The 21,683-nt window shown below is 48.9% G+C and overlaps 1 protein-coding gene across 1 annotated transcript in view; it reads left to right on the top strand.

The window, feature by feature from the left end:
* LOC134337025 (protein PML-like) overlaps positions 1–21,683 on the top strand; it is a 47,353-nt gene that overhangs the window by 2,021 nt on the left and 23,649 nt on the right. Inside the window, exons 3-4 of the mRNA XM_063031785.1 lie at positions 1,846–2,357; positions 20,683–21,266. Coding sequence (XP_062887855.1) covers positions 1,849–2,357; positions 20,683–21,266 — 1,093 coding nt within the window. The 5' untranslated portion in view covers positions 1,846–1,848. The remainder of the gene's footprint in view (positions 1–1,845; positions 2,358–20,682; positions 21,267–21,683) is intronic.

The following is a 21,683-nucleotide window of genomic DNA, read 5'->3' as shown; positions in this document are numbered from 1 at the left end:
GGGATGTTTCTAAGCTGGGAGCTGGAGGTCACTTTCAGAACAAGGGGTAGCCCATTTGGGAGAAAGTTTCTTTGCTGACAGGGTGGCAGGCACCTTTGATAGAGGCTCCTCATTCTCCACCGAAACAGAACTCATTAGAATTCTGAATGTTTGGGGAATTAGATACAGAGGACTAGTGCTGGAAAATGGAGCAAAGTGAACAGGCCGGGCTTGAAGAGGTATATGCAGTTCCTTGATTCAGGGGGATAGAGACAGAGATTGGTATTTGAGTACATAATCAACCTCTGTCTCTGTCCTATGGCTGAGGACCTGGTGCAGGGGGCTATGGTTTCATGTTTTTGGGTCGTTGAGATCTGTTCTGGAGAAGGCATGACCTGTATAAAAGTGGCAAGTTACACCTGAACCTGAGGGGAGGCTTTAAGCTAATTTGGCAGGGATTTGGGAACCTCAGTGATAGGGCTGAGGAGGCAACAGTTGGTATTCAAGCAGAGGCACTGTAATGAGACTGAGGAGGGACAGGTAGATGATGGAGCAAAATTGCTGTCAGTGGGATGAGTTGCAGTGTAACAGTGGGCAAACAAGTGGCAGGTGGAATACGGTGTTGGGAAGAGTATGATCATGCACTTTGCTAGCAGGAACAAAATCATGGACTATTTTCTAAATGGGGAGCAAATTCAAAAATCAGAAGTGTAAAAGTACTTGGGATTCCACATGCTGGATTCCCTAAAGGTTAACTTGCAGGTTGAGCCGGTGGTGAGGAAAGGAAATACAATGTTAATATTCATCTCGAAGGGACTAGAATATAAAAGCAAGGATGTGATGCTGAGGCTCGATAAGTGAGGCCTCACCTGGAGTACTGCGAGCAGTTTTGGCCCCTTACCCGAGAAAGGATGAGCTGAGATTGGAGAGGAGGCTCTCCAGACTGATTCTGTGAATACAAGAGTTATCATATAAGGAGCAATTGATGGCTCTGGGCCTGTACTCTTGGAATTTAGAAGAATGAGGGGCGAGTCTCATTGAAACATATCGGATATTGAAAGGCCTGGATATTATGGGGGAGTCTAGGACCACAGGGCACAGCCTCAGAAATGGGGGTGACCATTTAGGATGGAGATGAGAAGGAATTTCTTTAGTCAGAGGGTGGTGAATCTGTGGAATTCATTTCACAGGCAGCTGTGCAGGCCAAGTCATTCGGTGTATTTAAGGCGAAGATTGATAAGTCAAGGCATCAAGATAGTAAACAGAAACACAGAATGCAGAAACCAGTCCTGCTGTAAGGTGCTGAGAATAGGATGCTGCCTGGCCTCCAGCATTTTGTGATTGTTGCAGCATCTAATGAGAAAGTGCAGTGCAGGGGGACAAATAAAGTGCAGTGGCTATGATGGGGTAGACGGGGAGGTCAAGGGTTCATATAAGATGTCCATTCAAGAGTCTAATAGTAGTGGGATAGAAGTTATCCTCGAGTCTAGTGGCTTGTGCTTCCGAGCTGATGTATCTCCTGGGCGGGCGGGGGGTGGAATGTGTAGATGAGCGAATGAATAGGCTGGGAGGGGCCTTGGTTATGTTGGCTGCTTCCCTGATGTGGCGGGAAATGTAGACGGAGTCAGTGGAGGAGAGGCTGATAGTGCACCACATTCACTTCTCTCTGCAGTCTTGGGCAGTAAAGTTGCCATACTGAGTTGTGATGCTTTCTATGGTGCATCTGTAAAATTTGGTGAGGGTTGTCAGGGACCTGCCAGATTTCCTTAGCCTTCTGAGGTGCTGGTGCAATTGAATACTAATATAACTTTTGCATTCATTGTTCTCAGATGATATGTTTATTTTTTTTCTTCTGAATGAATGAAGGTAATGGAACCTGGATCAGCTACCAGTCTGTCAGATGAAAGTGTAACATGTGGAGTTTGTCATAACCAACTGAGGAGACCCAAGCTACTTCCGTGCCTGCACAGTGCTTGCCTGGAATGCCTGCAGATTGTGTGGGCAGAGCAGAACTTCACCGGCTGCCCCATCTGCAGTGCCCCCTCAGACAGGGATGTCACCAAAATACAAGACAACACGCTCTTGGCCTACCTGGTGAGCACCCTGCAGATGTGGCAGAGGATTGGCTCTGGGGTCAACACCTGCTGCAGTGTCTGCCTGGCACATAGCAATGAGGAGCCTGCCACTTCTGTCTGCTTCGAGTGCGATCAGTTCCTGTGCCTGAGGTGCTGCGACAGCCACCAGCTTCTGACGAAGAAGTACAGACATGTGGTGATGTCCTTTGATGACCTGAAGGCGCTCAGCTGTGAGGAGCTTGCAGACATTGCAAAGAACAAGAAGCAGTCCATTTGTGCAGAACACAAGGAGCAACAGATCAGGTAGAATCGGTGTTGCATGGCTCCAGTCAATTTGTGCAGAACACAAAGAGCAACAGATCAGGTAGAATCAGTGCAGAGCGGCCAGTGAGTGAGTGGCTCAGGGTAGGAGTGGAGCTTTGAGGCTTTGGCTCCAGAGGCTGAGGATGAGCCTGCTCCCAGTGAGGTAAGGCCGGGTAAGCTCCTTTAATTAATTTAATTAACTTAGGAGTTGGTAATGGAGGCAGCAGTTAGGGCAGTCCAGTGCTCTGATTGTAGGATGTGGGAAGTCAGGGACAGCACAATTGTCTCTGATAACAACACCTGCAAAAGGTGCATCCAGCTGCGGCTCCTGTTAAACCGAGTTAGGGAACTGGAGCTGGATGAACTTCGGATCATTCGGGAGGCAGAGGCAGTAATAGACAGGAGTTACAGGGGGATAGTCACCCCTAAAAGTCAGGAAACAGGTAGCTGGGTGACTGTCGGAAGAGGGAAGGGGAATAGACAGAATGAGCAGAGCACCCCTGTGGCCGTTCCCATCAACAATAAGTATAGTGTTTTGGATACTGTTGGTGGGGACGACCTACCAGGGACAAGTTGTCGTGGTCACGTCTCTGGCACTGAGACTGGACCCTCAGCTCAGAAAGGAAGGAGGGAAAAGAGGAGAGCAGTAATGATAGGGGATTCGATAGTTAGGGGGACAGATAAGAGGTTCTGTGGGAGAGATTGAGAATCCCAGATGGTCTGTTGCCTCCCTGGTGCCAGGGTCCATGATATCTCGGATTGAGTTCTTGGTATTCTCAGGAGAGAGGGTGAGCAGCCAGATGTCGTGGTCCACGTGGGGACCAATGACATAGATAGGAGTAGGGATGAGGTCCTGAAGAAGGAATATAGGGAGTTAGGAAAGAAGTTAAAAAGCAGGACTTCAAGGGTGGTAATCTTGGGATTGCAGCCTGTGTCACGAGACAGAGAGGGGAGGAACAGGAAGTCATGGCAGATGAATGTGTGGCTGAAGAGTTGGTGCAGGGGGCAGGGGTTCAGATTTCTGGATCATTGGGATCTCTTCTGGGGAAGGTCTGACCTATACAAAAAGGACGGGCTGCACCTGAACTGGAAAGGGACCAATATCCTGGCAGGCAGGTTTGCTAGAGCTGTTGGGGAGGGTTTAAACTAGTTTGGCAGGGGGGTGGGAATCAGAATGTGAGTGCAGAGATTAGGGTAGAAGGACAAGGGCATGATTCTATGTGTTCTGAATTAGTGAGGAAGGACAGGCAGGGGACAAAACATAAATGTAGCCAGTTAGAGGGGTTGAAATGTGTCTATTTCAACGCTAGGAGTATTAGGAATAAAGGGGATGAACCTAGAGCATGTAATGGTATGTGGAATTATGATGTTGTGGCCATTACTGAAACTTGGCTGGAGGAAGGGCAGGATTGGCTGATGCAGGTACCGGGGTTTAGGTGTTTTAAAGGAATAGGATGGGAGGTAGAAAAGGCGGGGGGGAGTAGCATTACCGATCAGGGATAGTCACGGCTATAGAAAGGGAGGACGCTGCAGAGGGAGTGTCCACTGAGTCGATGTTGGTGGAAGTCAGAAATAGGAAGGGATCAATCACTGTGCTGGGAGTAGTCTATAGGCCCCCAAATAACCCACGGGGCACTGAGGAGCAGATAAGCAGGCAGATTTTAGACTGGTGCTGGAAATACAGGGTTGTAGTTATGGGTGATTTCAACTTCCCTCATATTGACTGGCACCTCCTGACTGCAAGGGGGATAGATGGGGCTGAATTTGTCAGGTGTGTTCAAGAAGGATTCCTGACACAGTATGTGGACTGGCCGCTGAGACGAGAGGCCATACTGGATCTAGTTCTGGGTAATGAACCTGGTCAGGCGGCAGACCTCTTGGTGGGGGAGCATTTTGGTGAGAGTGACCACAACTCCCTTAGCTTCAGCATAGCTATGGAAAAGAATAAAAACAGACAAAATGGGAAAGTGCTTAACTGGAGAAGGGCTAACTATAAAGGAATGAGGCAGGAACTAGCGAGAATAAATTGGAAACAGATGTTCAAGGGTGAAAGCACAGAAGTAATGTAGAGGAAGTTTAGGACCACTTGTGCTGGGTTCAGGATAGGTTTGTCCCACTGAGACAAGGAAAAAATGGTAGGAAAAGGGAACCGTGGCTGACGAAACACGTGAGGCAACTCATCAAGAGGAAGAAGGAAGCATATGTTAGATATAGGAAGCAGGAGGGGCTCATGAGAAATATAGGGTAGCCAGGAAGGAGCTTAAGAAAGGACTTAGGCGAACTCAAAGGGGGCATGAGAAGGCCTTGGCATGTAGGATTAAGGAGAACCCCAAGGCGTGCTATGCGTATGTGAAGAACAGAAGGATGACAAGAATGAAGAATGAAGATAAAGAAGGCAACATGTGCCTGGAGGTGGAGGAGGTTGGGGAGGTCCTAAATGAATAGGAAAAACTTCTTCACACAGAGAGTGGTGAATCTGTGGAATTCTCTGCCACAGCAAACTGTTGAGGCCAGTTCATTAGCTATGTTTAAAAGGAAGTTAGATATGGCCCTTGTGGCTACAGGGGTCAGGGGGTATGGAGGGAAGGCTGGGTTCTGAGTTGGATGATCAGCCATGATCATAATAAATGGCGGTGCAGGCTCGAAGGGCCGAATGGCCTACTCCTGCACCTATTTTCTATGTTTCTATGTTTCTATGTTTCTAATACTTTGCTTCAGTATTCACAAGTGAAAAGGACCCTGATCAGGGTGAGGTCGAAATAGAATAGGCCTGTGTGCTGGACAATGTGGAGATTAAGGAAGAAGAAGTGTTGGATCTTCTTAAAAACATCAAGATTGATATACCCCAGGTTGCTGTGGGAGGTGAGAGCACTGGAGCAGTAGCTATGATCTTTGAATCCTCTTCGGCTGCAGGGGAGGTGCCGGAGGATTGGAGAATGGCAAATGTAGTTTCCTTGTTTAAAAAAGGTAAAAGGGAGAATCCTGGGAACTATAGACCGGTGAGTCTTACGTCAGTGGTCTGCAAACTATTGGAAAGGATTCTTAAAGATAGGATCTACGAGCACTTGGAGAAGTACAGTCTACTCAAGGATAGTCAACATGGCTTTGTGAAGGGAAAGTCGTGCCTCACGAGCCAATTGAGTTTTTTGAAGAGGTAACAAAATAAATTGATGAGGGTAGGACGGTAGATGTAGTCTACATGGATTTTAGCAAGGCATTTGACAAGGTCCCCCACGAGAGACTCATCCAGAAAGTCATGAGGCATGGGATCAGTGGTACCTTGGCTGTTTGGATAAAAAATTGGCTTACAGGAAGAAAGCAGAGGGTAGTAGTGGAAGGAAAGTATTCTGCCTGGAGGTTGGTGACTAGTGGAGTGCCGCAGGGATCTGTCCTGGGACCCCTGCTCTTAGAGATTTTTATAAATGACCTGGATGAAGAGGCAGAAGGATGGGTGAGTAAATTTGCGGATAACATGGAGATTGGAGGAGTTGTGGATGGAGCTGTAGGTTGTCGCAGGTTACAAGAGGATATAGACAGGATGCAGAGTTGGGCAGAAAAGTAGCAGATGGGGTTCAATCCGGATAAGTGTGAGGTGATGCATTTTGGAAGGACAAACCAGAAGGCTGAGTACAGGGTTAATGGTCGGTTACTTAAGAGTGTGGATGAACAGAGGGACCTTGGGGTTCAAATCCATACATCCCTCAAGGTCACTGCACAGGTTGATAGGATAGTTAAGAAGGCCTGTGGGATGCTAAGCTTCATTAATAGGGGATTGAGTTCAAGAGTAGAGAGATGATGTTGCAATTCTACAAATCTCTGGTGAGACCACACTTAGAGTATTGTGTTCAGTTCTGGTCACCTCATTATAGGAAGGATGTGGAAGCTATGGAGAGGGTGCAGAGGAGATTTACCAGGATGTTGCCTGGATTGGAAAACAAGTCTTATGAGGCAAGGTTAGCAGAGCTGGGACTTTTCTCTTTGGAGTATAGAAGGATGAGAGGGGACTTGATCGAGGTCTACAAGATTATGAGAGGCATAGATAGGGTGGATAGCCAGTACCTGTTTCCCAGTGCACAAATAGCAAACACCAGAGAGCATATGTACAAAGTTAAGGGAGGGAAGTTTAGGGGAGGTATCAGGGCTAAGTTTTTTTACACAGAGGGTCGTGGGTGCCTGGAATGACTTGCCAGGGATGGTGGTGGAGGCTAAAACATGAGGGGTATTTAAGAGCCTCTTGGACAGGCACCTGGATGAAAGAAAAATAGAGGGTTACAGGGTAGAGTGGATTTTGTACTTTGTTTTAAAGGAATATATTAGTCGTGTTACGTACCCTGTAACTGGGTTGCCAAACCAGCAGAAATGGACCACTCAGTTGGAGTCTGGATTACTGGAACTAAGAAAGTTTTATTAAAGAAATAAGCAACACAGTACTCTAATAGTAAGGATATAAATGCAACAGGTTAGCAATGGTAAAACACACGTGTACACAGGACTAGGATAATAGGGTCAATCAAGCTCTATCGCAGTCTAGGGGTAAAATGATCAATCACAAGTGACAGAGTTCAGTTTAGTTCAGCTTGCAGTAATCGCAGTTGTGCCGTTGGAGAGAGAGAGAGAACGAATGAATATTCAAATCGGATTCCAAACAGACCTTCGATATTCCTCGCAGTCAGCTTTCGGGCGAGCCCTTTGTAATGTCTTCTGAGGTCACCGACTGTGACCCCTCCGTTCCAGATACGACCGTTCTTCTGCGGTGAACCCGGCACCCAGGCAAGGGCGGACACACACACCAGGTTCCCGCCGACCGTATCTTTCCACCCTGTGCGTCTATGGCTGGTCCCGCGACTAGCCCTCCAAAACTCCCACCGACTTGTGGGGGCGCACCGCTTCCAGGGTCTCGTTACCTCGTGGTGTCTGTTGCCTTAGCGAACCCGTCCCTTTTTATCCCTCCTGTTGGGGTATCGCCTGTCCCTCAGACTTCAAACAGTTCAGGGTTCAAAGCGGCCGGTCTTGACAATACTCAGATCGGTGTCTCCTTCTGTTAAACTCTCTCGTCTCCTCATTAACATTTCCAAATGCTGCTCCATTGTCTTACATCTCTCTCTCCTGAAGACAGGTGGCAGATCAACTGATGATCCCACTTGTGATAGCACAGAACAGTTAACATCTTAATCTATGTGTACTTTTGTCACAGTCGGCACAACATCGAGGGCTGAAGGGCCTGTACTGTACTGTTAGTATTCTAGTGTCTAGTGTCTAGAATCAGTGTTGCATGGTTCCAGTCCATTTGTGAAGAACGCAAGGAGCAACAGATCAGGTAGAATCAGTGCTATATGGTTCCAGCAGCCGGGCCAGTCATATTCCCCTGGTGTGCAGCTGCTTTACTGCGATTCAGAACACTTGAGTAGTGAGTAGGATTGATCCCAGAACTGAAGGCTGAGCAAACTCAGCCCAGGACTGTTGTAGCAAAGACTTCTTTGCTGTCAACTAGGAAAGCAGATTGTAAATAAATCAGATGTATTAAATCTGTATAAATACCAAGGTATGGGAATGGGGCCTTGCAATAAATATATTGGTAGGATATGAGACATTGACGGCTACAAAGAACAGAGTAATTACAGGAGGGTGTTCTGATGGATAAGTTATACAGACATTTAGAAAGGTGGGTTATTTAGGGATAGTCAGCATGGCTTTGTGTATGGGAGATCATGTCTCATGAACCTGAGTTGTTTGAAGAATTAATAAAAAGTTCCATAAGGACAGGACGGTCGGCATGATCTGTATGGACTTACAAAGGGTCTTTAATAAGGTTGTGCATTGTGGACTCTGGAGAGTTAGATTTCATGGGATAGTCATGGTCACAGTCATTGTCATACCTTATCGATCCTGGGGGAAATTGGTTTTCGTTACAGTTGCACCATAAATAATAAATTGTAATAAGACCATAAATAGTTAAATAGTAATATGTAAATTATGCCAGGAAATAAGTCCAGGACCAGCCTATTGGCTCAGGGTGTCTGACCCACCAAGGGAGGAGTTGTAAAGTTTGATGGCCACAGGCAGGAATGACTTCCTATGACGCTCAATGCTACATCTTGGTGGAATGAGTCTCTGGCTGAATGTACTCCTGTGCCCACCCAGTACATTATGTAGTGGATGGGAGACATTGTCCAAGATGGCATGCAACTTAGACAGCATCCTCTTTTCAGACACCACCGCGAGAGAGCCCAGTTCCATCCCCACAACATCACTGGCCTCACGAATGAGTTTGTTGATTCTGTTGGTGTCTGCTACCCTCAGCCTGCTGCCCCAGCACACAACAGCAAACATGATAGCACTGGCCACCATAGACTTGTAGAACATCCTCAGCATCGTGCGGCAGATGTTAAAGGACCTCAGTCTCCTCAGGAAATAGAGACGGCTCTGACCCTTCTTGTAGACAGCCTCAGTGTTCTTTGACCAGTCCAGTTTATTGTCAATTCGTATCTCCAGGTATTTGTAATCCTCCACCATGTCCACACTGACCCCCTGGATGGAAACAGGGGTCACCGGTACCTTAGCTCTCCTCAGGTCTACCACCAGCTCCTTAGTCTTTTTCACATTAAGCTGCAGATAATTCTGCTCACACCATGTGACAAAGTTTCCTACCGTAGCCCTGTACTCAGCCTCATCTCCCTTGCTGATGCATCCAACTATGGCAGAGTCATCCGAAAACTTCTGAAGATGACAAGACTCTGTGCAGTAGTTGAAGTCCAAGGTGTAAATGGTGAAGAGAAAGGGAGACAAGATAGTCCCCTGTGGAGCCCCAGTGCTGCTGATCACTCTGTCGGACACACAGTGTTGCAAGCACACGTACTGTGGTCTGCCAGTCAGGTAATCAAGAATCCATGATACCAGGGAAGCATCCACCTGCATCGCTGTCAGCTTCTCCCCCAGCAGAGCAGGGCGGATGGTGTTGAACGCACTGGGGAAGTCAAAAAGCATGACCCTCACAGTGCTCGCTGGCTTGTCCAGGTTGACGTAGACACAGTTCAGCAGGTAGACGATGGCATCCTCAACTCCTAGTCGGGGCTGGTAGGTGAACTGGAGGGGATCTAAGTGTGGCCTGACCATAGGCCGGAGCAGCTCCAGAACAAGTCTCTCCAGGGTCTTCATGATGTGGGAGGTCAATGCCACCGGTCTGTAGTCATTGAGGCCGCTGGGGCGCGGCGTCTTCGGCACAGGGACGAGGCAGGACGTCTTCCACAGCACAGGAACCCTCCAGAGCCCAGGCTCAGGTTGAAGACATGGTGAAGTACTCCACATAGCTGAGGGGCACAGGCTTTGATCACCCTGGTACTGACACCAACCGGTCCTGCAGCCTTGCTTGGGTTGAGATGTTTCAGCTGTCTTCTCACCTGTTCAGCTGTGAAGCACACCGTGGTGGTTTCATGTGGGGAAGGGGTATAGTCATGAGAGCAGGGTGGGGGACTGTGAGGAGGGGTAGGAGGGGAGAGTGGAATGTGTTGGTTGGGGGCCGACAACAGATGGCTCGTGGGGGATGGGCAGGGGCCACAATGTCAAATCTGTTAAAGAACAGGTTAAGTTCATTGACCCTGTCCACACTGCCTTCAGCTCCTCTGTTGCTAGTTTGCCGGAACCCAGTAATGGTCCTCATCCCCCTCCAGACCTCTCTCATGTTGTTCTGCTGGAGTTTCCACTCAAGCTTCCTCCTGTACCTGTCTTTAGCCTCCCTGATCCTGGCTTTCAGGTCCCTCTGTATTGCCCTCAGCTCCTCCCTATTTCCATCTCTAAACGCCTTCTTTTTAGCATTCAGGATGTCCTTAATGTCATTTGTTACCCATGGCTTGTTATTTGAATAACAAAGGACAGTTCTTGTCAGAACATTGCAGTTACACAGAAGTTGATGTAACCAGTGATGCACTCTGTGAGCCCATCAATATCCTCTCCATGTGGCTCACAGAGTGCCTGCCAGTCTGTCACCTCAAAACCACCCTGGAGCGCCTCATAAGCCTCCTCCGACCATTTCCTCACTGTCCTCGAGGTTGCAGGTTTACTCTTCACCAGAGACACGTAGCAGGGTTTTAGATGCACCAGGTTGTGATCTGACCTTCCCAATGGGGGGAGGGGATAGGTGCTGTATGCATCCTTAACGTTAGTGTACATCAAGTCCAGAGTTCTCTCCCCTCTGGTTGTACAGCTCACATACTGCATGAAGTTGGATCCTGGGAGAGTTGGCTAATTGGATGCAGAATTGGCTTGATGGTAGGAAACAGAGTGATGGTAGTAGGTTGTTTTTTAGTTTGGAGGCCCATGACTCATGGTGTTCCCCAGGGGTCAGTGCTGGGCTCATTGCTGTGTGTACTGTGAATGACCTGGGCGAGAATGTACTAGGGATAGTTAGCAAGTTTGCAGATGACACTAAAATAGTTGATGTCACAGACAGTGAAGATGGTTTAGAGAGGGATTTTCATCAGCTGGGTAAATGGGCTGTGGAATGATAAATGGAGTTTAATTCTGTTAAATAGAAACATAGAAACATAGAAAATAGGTGCAGGAGTAGGCCATTCGGCCCTTTGAGCCTGCACCGCCGTTTATTATGATCATGGCTGACCATCCAACTCAGAACCCTGCACCAGCCTTCCCTCCATACCCCCTGATCCCCGTAGCCACAAGGGCCATATCTAACTCCCTTTTAAATATAGCCAATGAACTGGCCTGTACTGTTTCCTGTGGCAGAGAATTCCACAGATTCACCACTCTCTGTGTGAAGTTGTTTTTCCTAATCTCAGTCCTAAAAGGCTTCCCCCTTATCCTCAAACTGTGACCCCTCGTTCTGGACTTCCCCAACATCGGGAACAATCTTCCTGCATCTAGCCTGTCCAATCCCTTTAGGATTTTATACGTTTCAATCAGATCCCCCCTCAATCTTCTAAATTCCAACGAGTACAAGCCTGGTTCATCCAGTCTTTCTTCATATGAAAGTCCTGCCATCCCAGGAATCAATCTGGTGAACCTTCTTTGTACTCCCTCTATGGCAAGAATGTCTTTCCTCAGATTAGGGGACCAAAACTGCACACAATACTCCAGAATAGAATGTGTTACATTCCGGTAAGGCAACAGGTAGGATTTTTACAGTCAATGGTGGTGGAGAATAGATAGATACAAGGTTCCCTGGTGTTACAGGCAGATGGGGTAGTGAAGAAGGCATTGGCACGCTGGGCTTCATCTGGCAAGGCATTGAATACAGAGGTTCGGATGTTATGTTGTAGTTGTACAGACATTAGTGAAGCAGCATTTGTAAAATTGTGTTTGGTTTTGGTCTCCCTACTGTAGGAAGGTTTCAGAATCAGTTTCATATCTATTATCAGTGTCTTCTATGATGGAAAGATGCCATTAAGCTCGAAGGAGGAGATTTACATGGCTGTTGCTGGGACTTATGGGACTGCGTCATGGAGAGTGGTTGAGCAAGTTTTTTCATCGGAGCTAAGGAGAGGTGGTCTTACGGAGATGGATACCATTATAAGGGGCATAGATAAGGTATTTTTCCCAGGGTTGGGGAATCTGGAACTGGAAGGCACAGGTTTAAGATGAGAGAATGAAGGATTAAAGATTAGTTTTATTTGTCACATGTACATTGAAACATACAGTGAAATCAGCGAGAATTGGACTGAGGGTAGCTCCCAAGTGCCACCACTCTTCGGGAATCAGCATAGTATGTTTATATCTCACTAACCCTACCCCGTACCACTTTGGAATGTATGCTGGAGGAAACCAGAGCACCCGGAGGAAACCCATGTGTTCACAGGGAGAACGTATTAACTCCTTATAGGGTGTGGCAGGAATTGAACCCTGATCGTTAATCACTGGCTGGTGCTGTAAAGCGATGCACAAGTCACAGTGCTACCGTGCCACGGGGGGAGAGATTTAATAGGAACTTGAGGGGCAACTTTTACACCTAGGTAATGGCCAGTGTATGGAATGAGCTGCCATGGTTGAGGCAGGTATATTAACAATATTTAAAAGACACTTGGACAGGTACAGCACATGGATAGGAAAGGGTTTAGAGGAATAGGTGATAGTGTTGAATTCTGAGTTGTAGTTAATGAAGAGCATGTTGATGTGTGCACCTTCATTGTCCAGATGAGGAGTCAATAAGGTGGCATCTGCTGTTGACCTGTTATGACGGTAGGGAAATTGGAATGGATCCAAGTCACTCCTCAGGCAGGAGTTGATATGCTTCATGACCAGCCTCCCAAAGCGCTTCATCACAGTAGTACGACTGGGTGATAGTAATGGAGTGACCACAGTGCTACTGGGTGATAGTAATGGAGTGACTACAGTGCTACCGGGCGATAGTCGTGGAGTGACTACAGTGCTACTGGGTGATAGTAATGGAGTGACCACAGTGCTACCGGGCGATAGTCGTGGAGTGACTACAGTGCTACCGAGCGATAGTCGTGGAGTGTCTTTAGTGTTACTGGGCGACAGTCGTGGCGTGTCTTTAGTGTTACTGGGCGACAGTCGTGGCGTGACCACAGTGATACCGGACGACAGTCGTGGAGTGACTACAGTGCTACCGAGCGATAGTCGTGGAGTGACCACAGTGCTACTGGGTGATAGTAATGGAGTGACTACAGTGCTACCGGGCGATAGTCGTGGAGTGACTACAGTGCTACTGGGTGATAGTAATGGAGTGACTACAGTGCTACCGAGCGATAGTCGTGGAGTGACTACAGTGCTACTGGGTGATAGTCGTGGAGTGACTACAGTGCTACCGAGCGATAGTCGTGGAGTGTCTTTAGTGTTACTGCGCGACAGTCGTGGCGTGACCACAGTGATACCGGACGACAGTCGTGGAGTGACTACAGTGCTACCGAGCGATAGTCGTGGAGTGACCACAGTGCTACTGGGTGATAGTAATGGAGTGACTACAGTGCTACCGGGCGATAGTCGTGGAGTGACTACAGTGCTACCGGGCGATAGTCGTGGAGTGACTACAGTGCTACTGGGTGATAGTAATGGAGTGACTACAGTGCTACCGAGCGATAGTCGTGGAGTGACTACAGTGCTACTGGGTGATAGTAATGGAGTGACTACAGTGCTACCGAGCGATAGTCGTGGAGTGACTACAGTGCTACTGGGTGATAGTCGTGGAGTGACTACAGTGCTACCGGGCGATAGTCGTGGAGTGACTACAGTGCTACTGGGTGATAGTCGTGGAGTGACTACAGTGCTACTGGGTGATAGTCGTGGAGTGACTACAGTGCTACTGGGTGATAGTCGTGGAGTGACTACAGTGCTACCGAGCGATAGTCGTGGAGTGACTACAGTGCTACTGGGTGATAGTCGTGGAGTGACTACAGTGCTACCGAGCGATAGTCGTGGAGTGTCTTTAGTGTTACTGCGCGACAGTCGTGGCGTGACCACAGTGATACCGGACGACAGTCGTGGAGTGACTACAGTGCTACCGAGCGATAGTTGTGGAGTGACCACAGTGCTACTGGGTGATAGTAATGGAGTGACTACAGTGCTACTGGGTGATAGTCGTGGAGTGACTACAGTGCTACCGGGTGATAGTCGTGGAGTGACTTTAGTGTTACTGGGCGATAGTCGTGGAGTGACTACAGTGCTACCGAGCGATAGTCGTGGAGTGACTACAGTGCTACTGGGTGATAGACATGGAGTGACTACAGTGATACTGGGTGATAGTAATGGAGTGACTACAGTGCTACCGAGCGATAGTCGTGGAGTGTCTTTAGTGTTACTGGGCGACAGTCGTGGCGTGACCACAGTGATACCGGACGACAGTTGTGGAGTGACTACAGTGCTACCGGGCGATAGTCGTGGAGTGACTACAGTGCTACCGAGCGATAGTCGTGGAGTGACTACAGTGCTACTGGGTGATAGTCGTGGAGTGACTTTAGTGTTACTGGGCGATAGTCGTGGAGTGACTACAGTGCCACCGAGCGATAGTCGTGGAGTGTCTTTAGTGTTACTGGGTGATAGTAATGGAGTGACTACAGTGCTACCGAGCGATAGTCGTGGAGTGACTTTAGTGTTACTGGGTGATAGTCGTGGAGTGACTTTAGTGTTACTGGGTGATAGTCGTGGAGTGACTATAGTGCTACCGAGCGATAGTCGTGGAGTGACTTTAGTGTTACTGGGTGATAGTCGTGGAGTGACTTTAGTGTTACTGGGTGATAGTCGTGGAGTGACTTTAGTGTTACTGGGCGACAGTCGTGGAGTGACCACAGTGATACCGGACGACAGTTGTGGAGTGACTACAGTGCTACCGGGCGATAGTCGTGGAGTGACTACAGTGCTACCGGGCGATAGTCGTGGAGTGACTACAGTGCTACTGGGTGATAGTAATGGAGTGACCACAGTGATACCGGACGACAGTTGTGGAGTGACTACAGTGCTACCGGGTGATAGTCGTGGAGTGACTACAGTGCCACTGGGCGATAGTAATGGAGTGACTACAGTGCTACCGGGCGATAGTCGTGGAGTGACTACAGTGCTACCGGGCGATAGTCGTGGAGTGACTACAGTGCTACCGAGCGATAGTCGTGGAGTGTCTTTAGTGCTACTGGGCGATAGTCGTGGAGTGACTACAGTGCTACCGAGCGATTGTCGTGGAGTGTCTTTAGTGTTACTGGGCGACAGTCGTGGCGTGACCACAGTGATACCGGACGACAGTCGTGGAGTGACTACAGTGCTACCGGGCGATAGTCGTGGAGTGACTACAGTGCTACTGGGTGATAGTCGTGGAGTGACTACAGTGCTACTGGGTGATAGTCGTGGAGTGACTACAGTGATACCGGACGACAGTCGTGGCGTGACCACAGTGATACCGGACGACAGTCGTGGAGTGACTACAGTGCTACCGGGTGATAGTCGTGGAGTGACCACAGTGCTACCGGGCGATAGTCGTGGAGTGACTACAGTGCTACTGGGTGATAGTCGTGGAGTGACTACAGTGCTACTGGGTGATAGTCGTGGAGTGACTACAGTGCTACTGGGTGATAGTCGTGGAGTGACTACAGTGCTACCGGGCGATAGTCGTGGAGTGACTACAGTGCTACCGAGCGATAGTCGTGGAGTGACTACAGTGCTACTGGGTGATAGTCGTGGAGTGACTACAGTGCTACCGAGCGATAGTCGTGGAGTGTCTTTAGTGATACCGGACGACAGTTGTGGAGTGACTACAGTGCTACCGAGCGATAGTCGTGGAGTGACTACAGTGCTACCGAGTGATAGTCGTGGAGTGACTACAGTGCTACCGAGCGATAGTCGTGGAGTGACTACAGTACTACTGGGTGATAGTCGTGGAGTGACTACAGTGCTACCGAGCGATAGTCGTGGAGTGTCTTTAGTGATACCGGACGACAGTTGTGGAGTGACTACAGTGCTACCGGGCGATAGTCGTGGAGTGACTACAGTGCTACCGGGCGATAGTCGTGGAGTGACTACAGTGCTACTGGGTGATAGACATGGAGTGACTACAGTGCTACTGGGTGATAGTCGTGGAGTGACTACAGTGCTACTGGGTGATAGTTGTGGAGTGACTACAGTGCTACTGGGTGATAGTTGTGGAGTGACTACAGTGCTACCGAGCGATAGTCGTGGAGTGACTACAGTGCCACTGGGTGATAGTCGTGGAGTGACCACAGTGCTACCGGGCGATAGTCGTGGAGTGACTACAGTGCCACTGGGTGATAGTCGTGGAGTGACCACAGTGCTACCGGGCGATAGTCGTGGAGTGACTACAGTGCCACTGGGTGATAGTCGTGGAGTGACCACAGTGCTACTGGGTGATAGTTGTGGAGTGACTACAGTGCTACCGAGCGATAGTTGTGGAGTGACTACAGTGCTACCGAGCGATAGTTGTGGAGTGACTACAGTGCTACCGAGCGATAGTTGTGGAGTGACTACAGTGCTACCGAGCGATAGTTGTGGAGTGACTACAGTGCCACTGGGTGATAGTCGTGGAGTGACCACAGTGCTACCGGGCGATAGTCGTGGAGTGACTACAGTGCTACCGAGCGATAGTCGTGGAGTGACTACAGTGCCACTGGGTGATAGTCGTGGAGTGACCACAGTGCTACCGGGCGATAGTCGTGGAGTGACTACAGTGCCACTGGGTGATAGTCGTGGAGTGACCACAGTGCTACCGGGCGATAGTCGTGGAGTGACTACAGTGCTACCGAGCGATAGTCGTGGAGTGACTACAGTGCCACTGGGTGATAGTCGTGGAGTGACCACAGTGCTACCGGGCGATAGTCGTGGAGTGACTACAGTGCTACCGGGCGATAGTCGTGGAGTGACTACAGTGCTACCGAGCGATAGTCGTGGAGTGACTACAGTGCTACCGAGCGATAGTCGTGGAGTGTCTTTAGTGTTACTGGGCGACAGTCGTGGCGTGACCACAGTGCTACTGGGTGATAGTCGTGGCGTGACCACAGTGATACCGAGCGATAGTCGTGGAGTGTCTTTAGTGTTACTGGGTGATAGTCGTGGCGTGACCACAGTGATACCGGGCGACAGTCGTGGCGTGACCACAGTGCCACTGGGCGACAGTCGTGGAGTGACCACAGTGCTACCGGGTGATAGTCGTGGAGTGTCTTTAGTGTTACTGGGCGACAGTCGTGGCGTGACCACAGTGATACCGGGCGACAGTCGTGGCGTGACCACAGTGCCACCGGGCGACAGTCGTGGCGTGACCACAGTGCTACCGGGTGATAGTCGTGGAGTGTCTTTAGTGTTACTGGGCGACAGTCGTGGCGTGACCACAGTGCCACCGAGCGATAGTCGTGGCGTGACCACAGTGATACCGGGCGACAGTCGTGGCGTGACCACAGTGCCACTGGGCGACAGTCGTGGAGTGACCACAGTGATACCGGGCGACAGTCGTGGCGTGACCACAGTGCCACCGGGCGACAGTCGTGGCGTGACCACAGTGCCACCGGACGACAGTCGTGGCGTGACCACAGTGCCACCGGGCGACAGTCGTGGCGTGACCACAGTGATACCGGACGACAGTCGTGGCGTGACCACAGTGATACCGGGCGACAGTCGTGGCGTGACCACAGTGCCACTGGGCGACAGTCGTGGCGTGACCACAGTGCCACTGGGCGACAGTCGTGGCGTGACCACAGTGCCACTGGGCGACAGTCGTGGCGTGACCACAGTGCCACCGGGCGACAGTCGTGGCGTGACCACAGTGCCACCGGACGACAGTCGTGGCGTGACCACAGTGCCACCGGGCGACAGTCGTGGCGTGACCACAGTGATACCGGACGACAGTCGTGGCGTGACCACAGTGATACCGGGCGACAGTCGTGGCGTGACCACAGTGCCACTGGGCGACAGTCGTGGCGTGACCACAGTGCCACTGGGCGACAGTCGTGGCGTGACCACAGTGCCACTGGGCGACAGTCGTGGCGTGACCACAGTGATACCGGGCGACAGTCGTGGCGTGACCACAGTGCCACCGGGCGACAGTCGTGGCGTGACCACAGTGATACCGGGCGACAGTCGTGGCGTGACCACAGTGCCACTGGGCGATAGTCACGGAGGTAGGTTACTGCATTCTGCTTGGGCAACGGTGTGATTGAAGCCGGTGGGTACCTCAAAATGACGAAGTGAGAGTTAAAGATGACATCACAACATACATAGAGAACATAATAAATTAATCCATGTCGGGCTATGTGTTCTGTATGGGTGAAGCAGGTTTGTTACTGGGGTTTAATGGAGGTTTCAGCCATGTCTCATCAAGACTATTCAGTTATAAAATTACACTGATCTTATTCTCATATAATCTGTAAGTGAGAACTTTTGTTTATTAGAATATTGGTGTGACTTATTAAAGAGTATTAACCGATATCTGTGTTTCCTGGAATGGACCGGAAGTGTAGGATCTGTGGGAATGTGTGGGGATGTCCTATACTTTGTCCACATGCAGGAAGTATAGAAAGAATAATAGATGCATAAATACTGTACAGCACAGGAGGAGGCCAACAAGACAATGCAACTGACTCAACTGAGGGTGTAGTGGATAGCAAGGACAGCTATCAAAGCTTGCAACAGGATCTGGACCAGCTGGAAAAATGGGCTAAAAAAAATGGTAGATGGAATTTAATATAGAAAAGTAAGGTGTTGCACTTTGAGAGGACCAACCAGGGTAAGACTTGTACAGTGTGAGTGTGGAACAAGCTGCCAGCAGAAGTGGTGAACGGGGGTTTGATTCCAACATTTAAAAGAAGTTTGGTTAACTACATGGATGGGAAGGTTGTGGAGGGCTATTGTTCAGTTACAGAGAATGGGTAGAGTAATAGTTCATGACTCTATGATACTATAATTGTACTGAGGAGCATGCACAGTGCCACTAGCAGGCTGTGGAGAGAGAGAGAGACTGAACGAATGTTACAGTGAATGACTTAGACCATAAGATTTAGGAGCAGAAGCAGGCCATTCAGCCCATTGAGTTTGCTCTGCCATTCAATCATGGCTGATCCACTTCATTCAGTCATCCCCACTCCCCTGCTTTCACCCCATACCCTCTGACTTGCAGCAGAAATGGCTGGTTTCAATGCAGAGAAAGGAGTCACAGAAAGCTGCAGAATTCAGCATTAAGTCTGGTAGGCCACAGGCAAAATGGTCAGTGTGAGAGTGGGATGGAGTTCAGGGGCGCTCATTTGCAATTGCAATGTGTTTATTTTGTCACATGGACCGAGAAATGCTTGTCTTGCCCACTGTTCACACAATTCACTGAGCGGCAGTGTGAAATGTGAGGAGGATGTTATGAGAATGCAGGATGACTTGGACAGGCTGGGTGAGTGGGCAGATGCATGGCAGATGCAGTTTAATGTGGATAAATGTGAGGTTATCCACTTTGGTGGCAAGAACAGTAAGGCAGATCACTATCTGAATGGTGTCAAGTTAGGAAAAGGGGAAGTACAACGAGATGTAGGTGTCCTTGTTCATCAGTCACTGAAAGTAAGCATGCAGGTACAGCAGGCAGTGAAGAAAGCTAATGGCATGCTGGCCTTCATAACAAGGAGAGTTGAGTATAGGAGCAAAGAGGTCCTTCTGCAGTTGTACAGAGCCCTGGTGAGACCACACCTGGAGTATTGTGTGCAGTTTTGGTCTCCAAATTTGAGGAAGGACATTCTTGCTATTGAGGGAGTGCAGCGTAGGTTCACGAGGTTAATTCCCGGGATGGCAGGACTGTCATATGTTGAAAGATTGGAGCAACTGGGCTTGTATACACTGGAATTTAGAAGGATGAGAGGGGATCTGATTGAAACATATAAGATTATTAAGGGATTGGACACGCTAGAGGCAGGAAACATGTTCCTGATGTTGGGGGAGTCCAGAACCAGAGGCCACAGTTTAAGAATAAGGGGTAGACCATTTAGAACGGAGTTGAGGAAAAACTTTTTCACACACAGAGTTGTGGATCTGTGGAATGCTCTGCCTCAGAAGGCAGTGGAGGCCATTTCTCTGGATGCTTTCAAGAAAAAGTTAGATAGCGCTCTTAAAGATAGTGGAGTGAAGGGATATGGGGAGAAGGCAGAAACGGGGTACTGATTGTGGATGATCAGCCATGATCACAGTGAATGGCGGTGCTGGCTCAAAGGGCTGAATGGCCTACTCCTGCACCTATTGTCTATTATCAAACAATTGCTTAGTGCATTGGAGTAGAACAAGGTTAAACAATAACAATGCAGAGAAAGTTCAGTGCCAGTGAAAGTGAAAGATCATAAAGAGGTAGATTGTGATGTCAAGAGTCTGAATTATTGTATGAAAGTCCATTCAAGAATCTGATAACTGCAGGGGGTAGAAGTTGTCCTTTAGCTTGCAGGTATGTGCTCTCAGGCCTCTGGTGTTCCACAAAGCAGTCCCCTGATCTGTGCCTTGTTTCACGAGTGGAGAGGAGGCCACATTGTGAACACTGACTGCAGTGCACTGAATTGGAAGAAATGCGGGTGATTCACTGCTTCACCAGGCTGGGCTATTTGGGCCTCTGGAAGATGGGAAAAGGTGCTACAGTTCTACATTTGCATGGGAAATGCCGTGAGAAAGGGGCAGCACCTGCCCTGGGACCACCCGTGTTGAGGATGATGGGGAGGAAGGGGTGGTTGTGCATCCTGACTATCTGAGGTCTGTTGGTTAGGAAGTCCAACACCAGGTTGCACAGTAATGTATTTACATCGAGGAGTAAGAGTTTTCTGACCAAGGGCTGAGGGACAGAAAAAAGCTTGTTGTTTTGTCACTGTATCGCTGTATCACCTTCTTGATCCACCTGATTTATTTTCAGTTTTTTCTGCAAGACGTGTTCCATTGGTGTCTGTTGCCACTGTCTCTTGCTTCATCACACTCCCAAAGGTCATAGTTACCACAGCATTGAGGAGGAGGTAATGCTGGAGAAGGAAGTCTTGAAACAAATGGTGTACTCAACAGAAGAAAATTACAATAGATTTACTGACAGCTACTCAAAAGTGATGTCCCTGAAGGAAAGAGTGGACTTAATGAGAAATGAAATTGAAGATGCAATCAAGCAAAGGGCCATTGTCATCACACAAGAAATAGTGAGTGAAGGAGACAGGTTATTGCAGGAGCTGGAGGCTCAGCACGAGCTGCAGCAGACTAGACTGGCCAATGGCCTGTCTCAAACACATCAAAATATTGAAAGGATGGGAGCCGGGCACAGGCTGGCAGACATTATGCTGAGGTTTGGCGTCAATGAGGAGGTGATGGAGATGTTCCAGCCAATCACATCAGTCCTTGTGGCTCTGAAGGAGGCAAGGCCCTTAAACTTGAGCACTGAAGTCACTTGCTTGGAATTCAAGGAATGCTGCCTGGAGACGAAGGACCTGCTTGGGACTTTCAATTTCAACAGAGGTAAATGGGATAAAGTGGGAGGGGAAGTTGGCTGTGATGATGCCAGTTATTTGGATAATGATACTAACTAACACACTTAAAGGACTACATGTCCAGCTGTCCAACACACACAAACGTGGACATCTAGGATACCATGTTCAGAGGTGAAAGGAGTTTATGATTAGAAGTGTCCCACTCAGGGTCCTGGGAAGCATTAGAACATTGTTGAGAGAAGTATTATCCTGAATCTCACTGCAACCTGAACTCAACAAAGTTTTTAGAACCAAAAAACAAAAAAAAAAACTGCAGGTGTTAGAAATCTAAAATTAGAAACAGAAAATTAGTGGAGAGAAACAGTTAATAGTTTGGATTTGGCATCCCTTCTGAGAACCTTGTGAAGGACCAGATCTGAGCAGTGAGAATTGGGAGAGCCCAGAA

The sequence above is a fragment of the Mobula hypostoma genome, chromosome 23 (genome assembly GCF_963921235.1).
Source record: "Mobula hypostoma chromosome 23, sMobHyp1.1, whole genome shotgun sequence".
Lineage (NCBI taxonomy): Eukaryota > Metazoa > Chordata > Chondrichthyes > Myliobatiformes > Myliobatidae > Mobula > Mobula hypostoma.
Note: the sequence above shows the minus strand (reverse complement) of the source record. Positions and strands in the feature narration are given on the sequence as shown.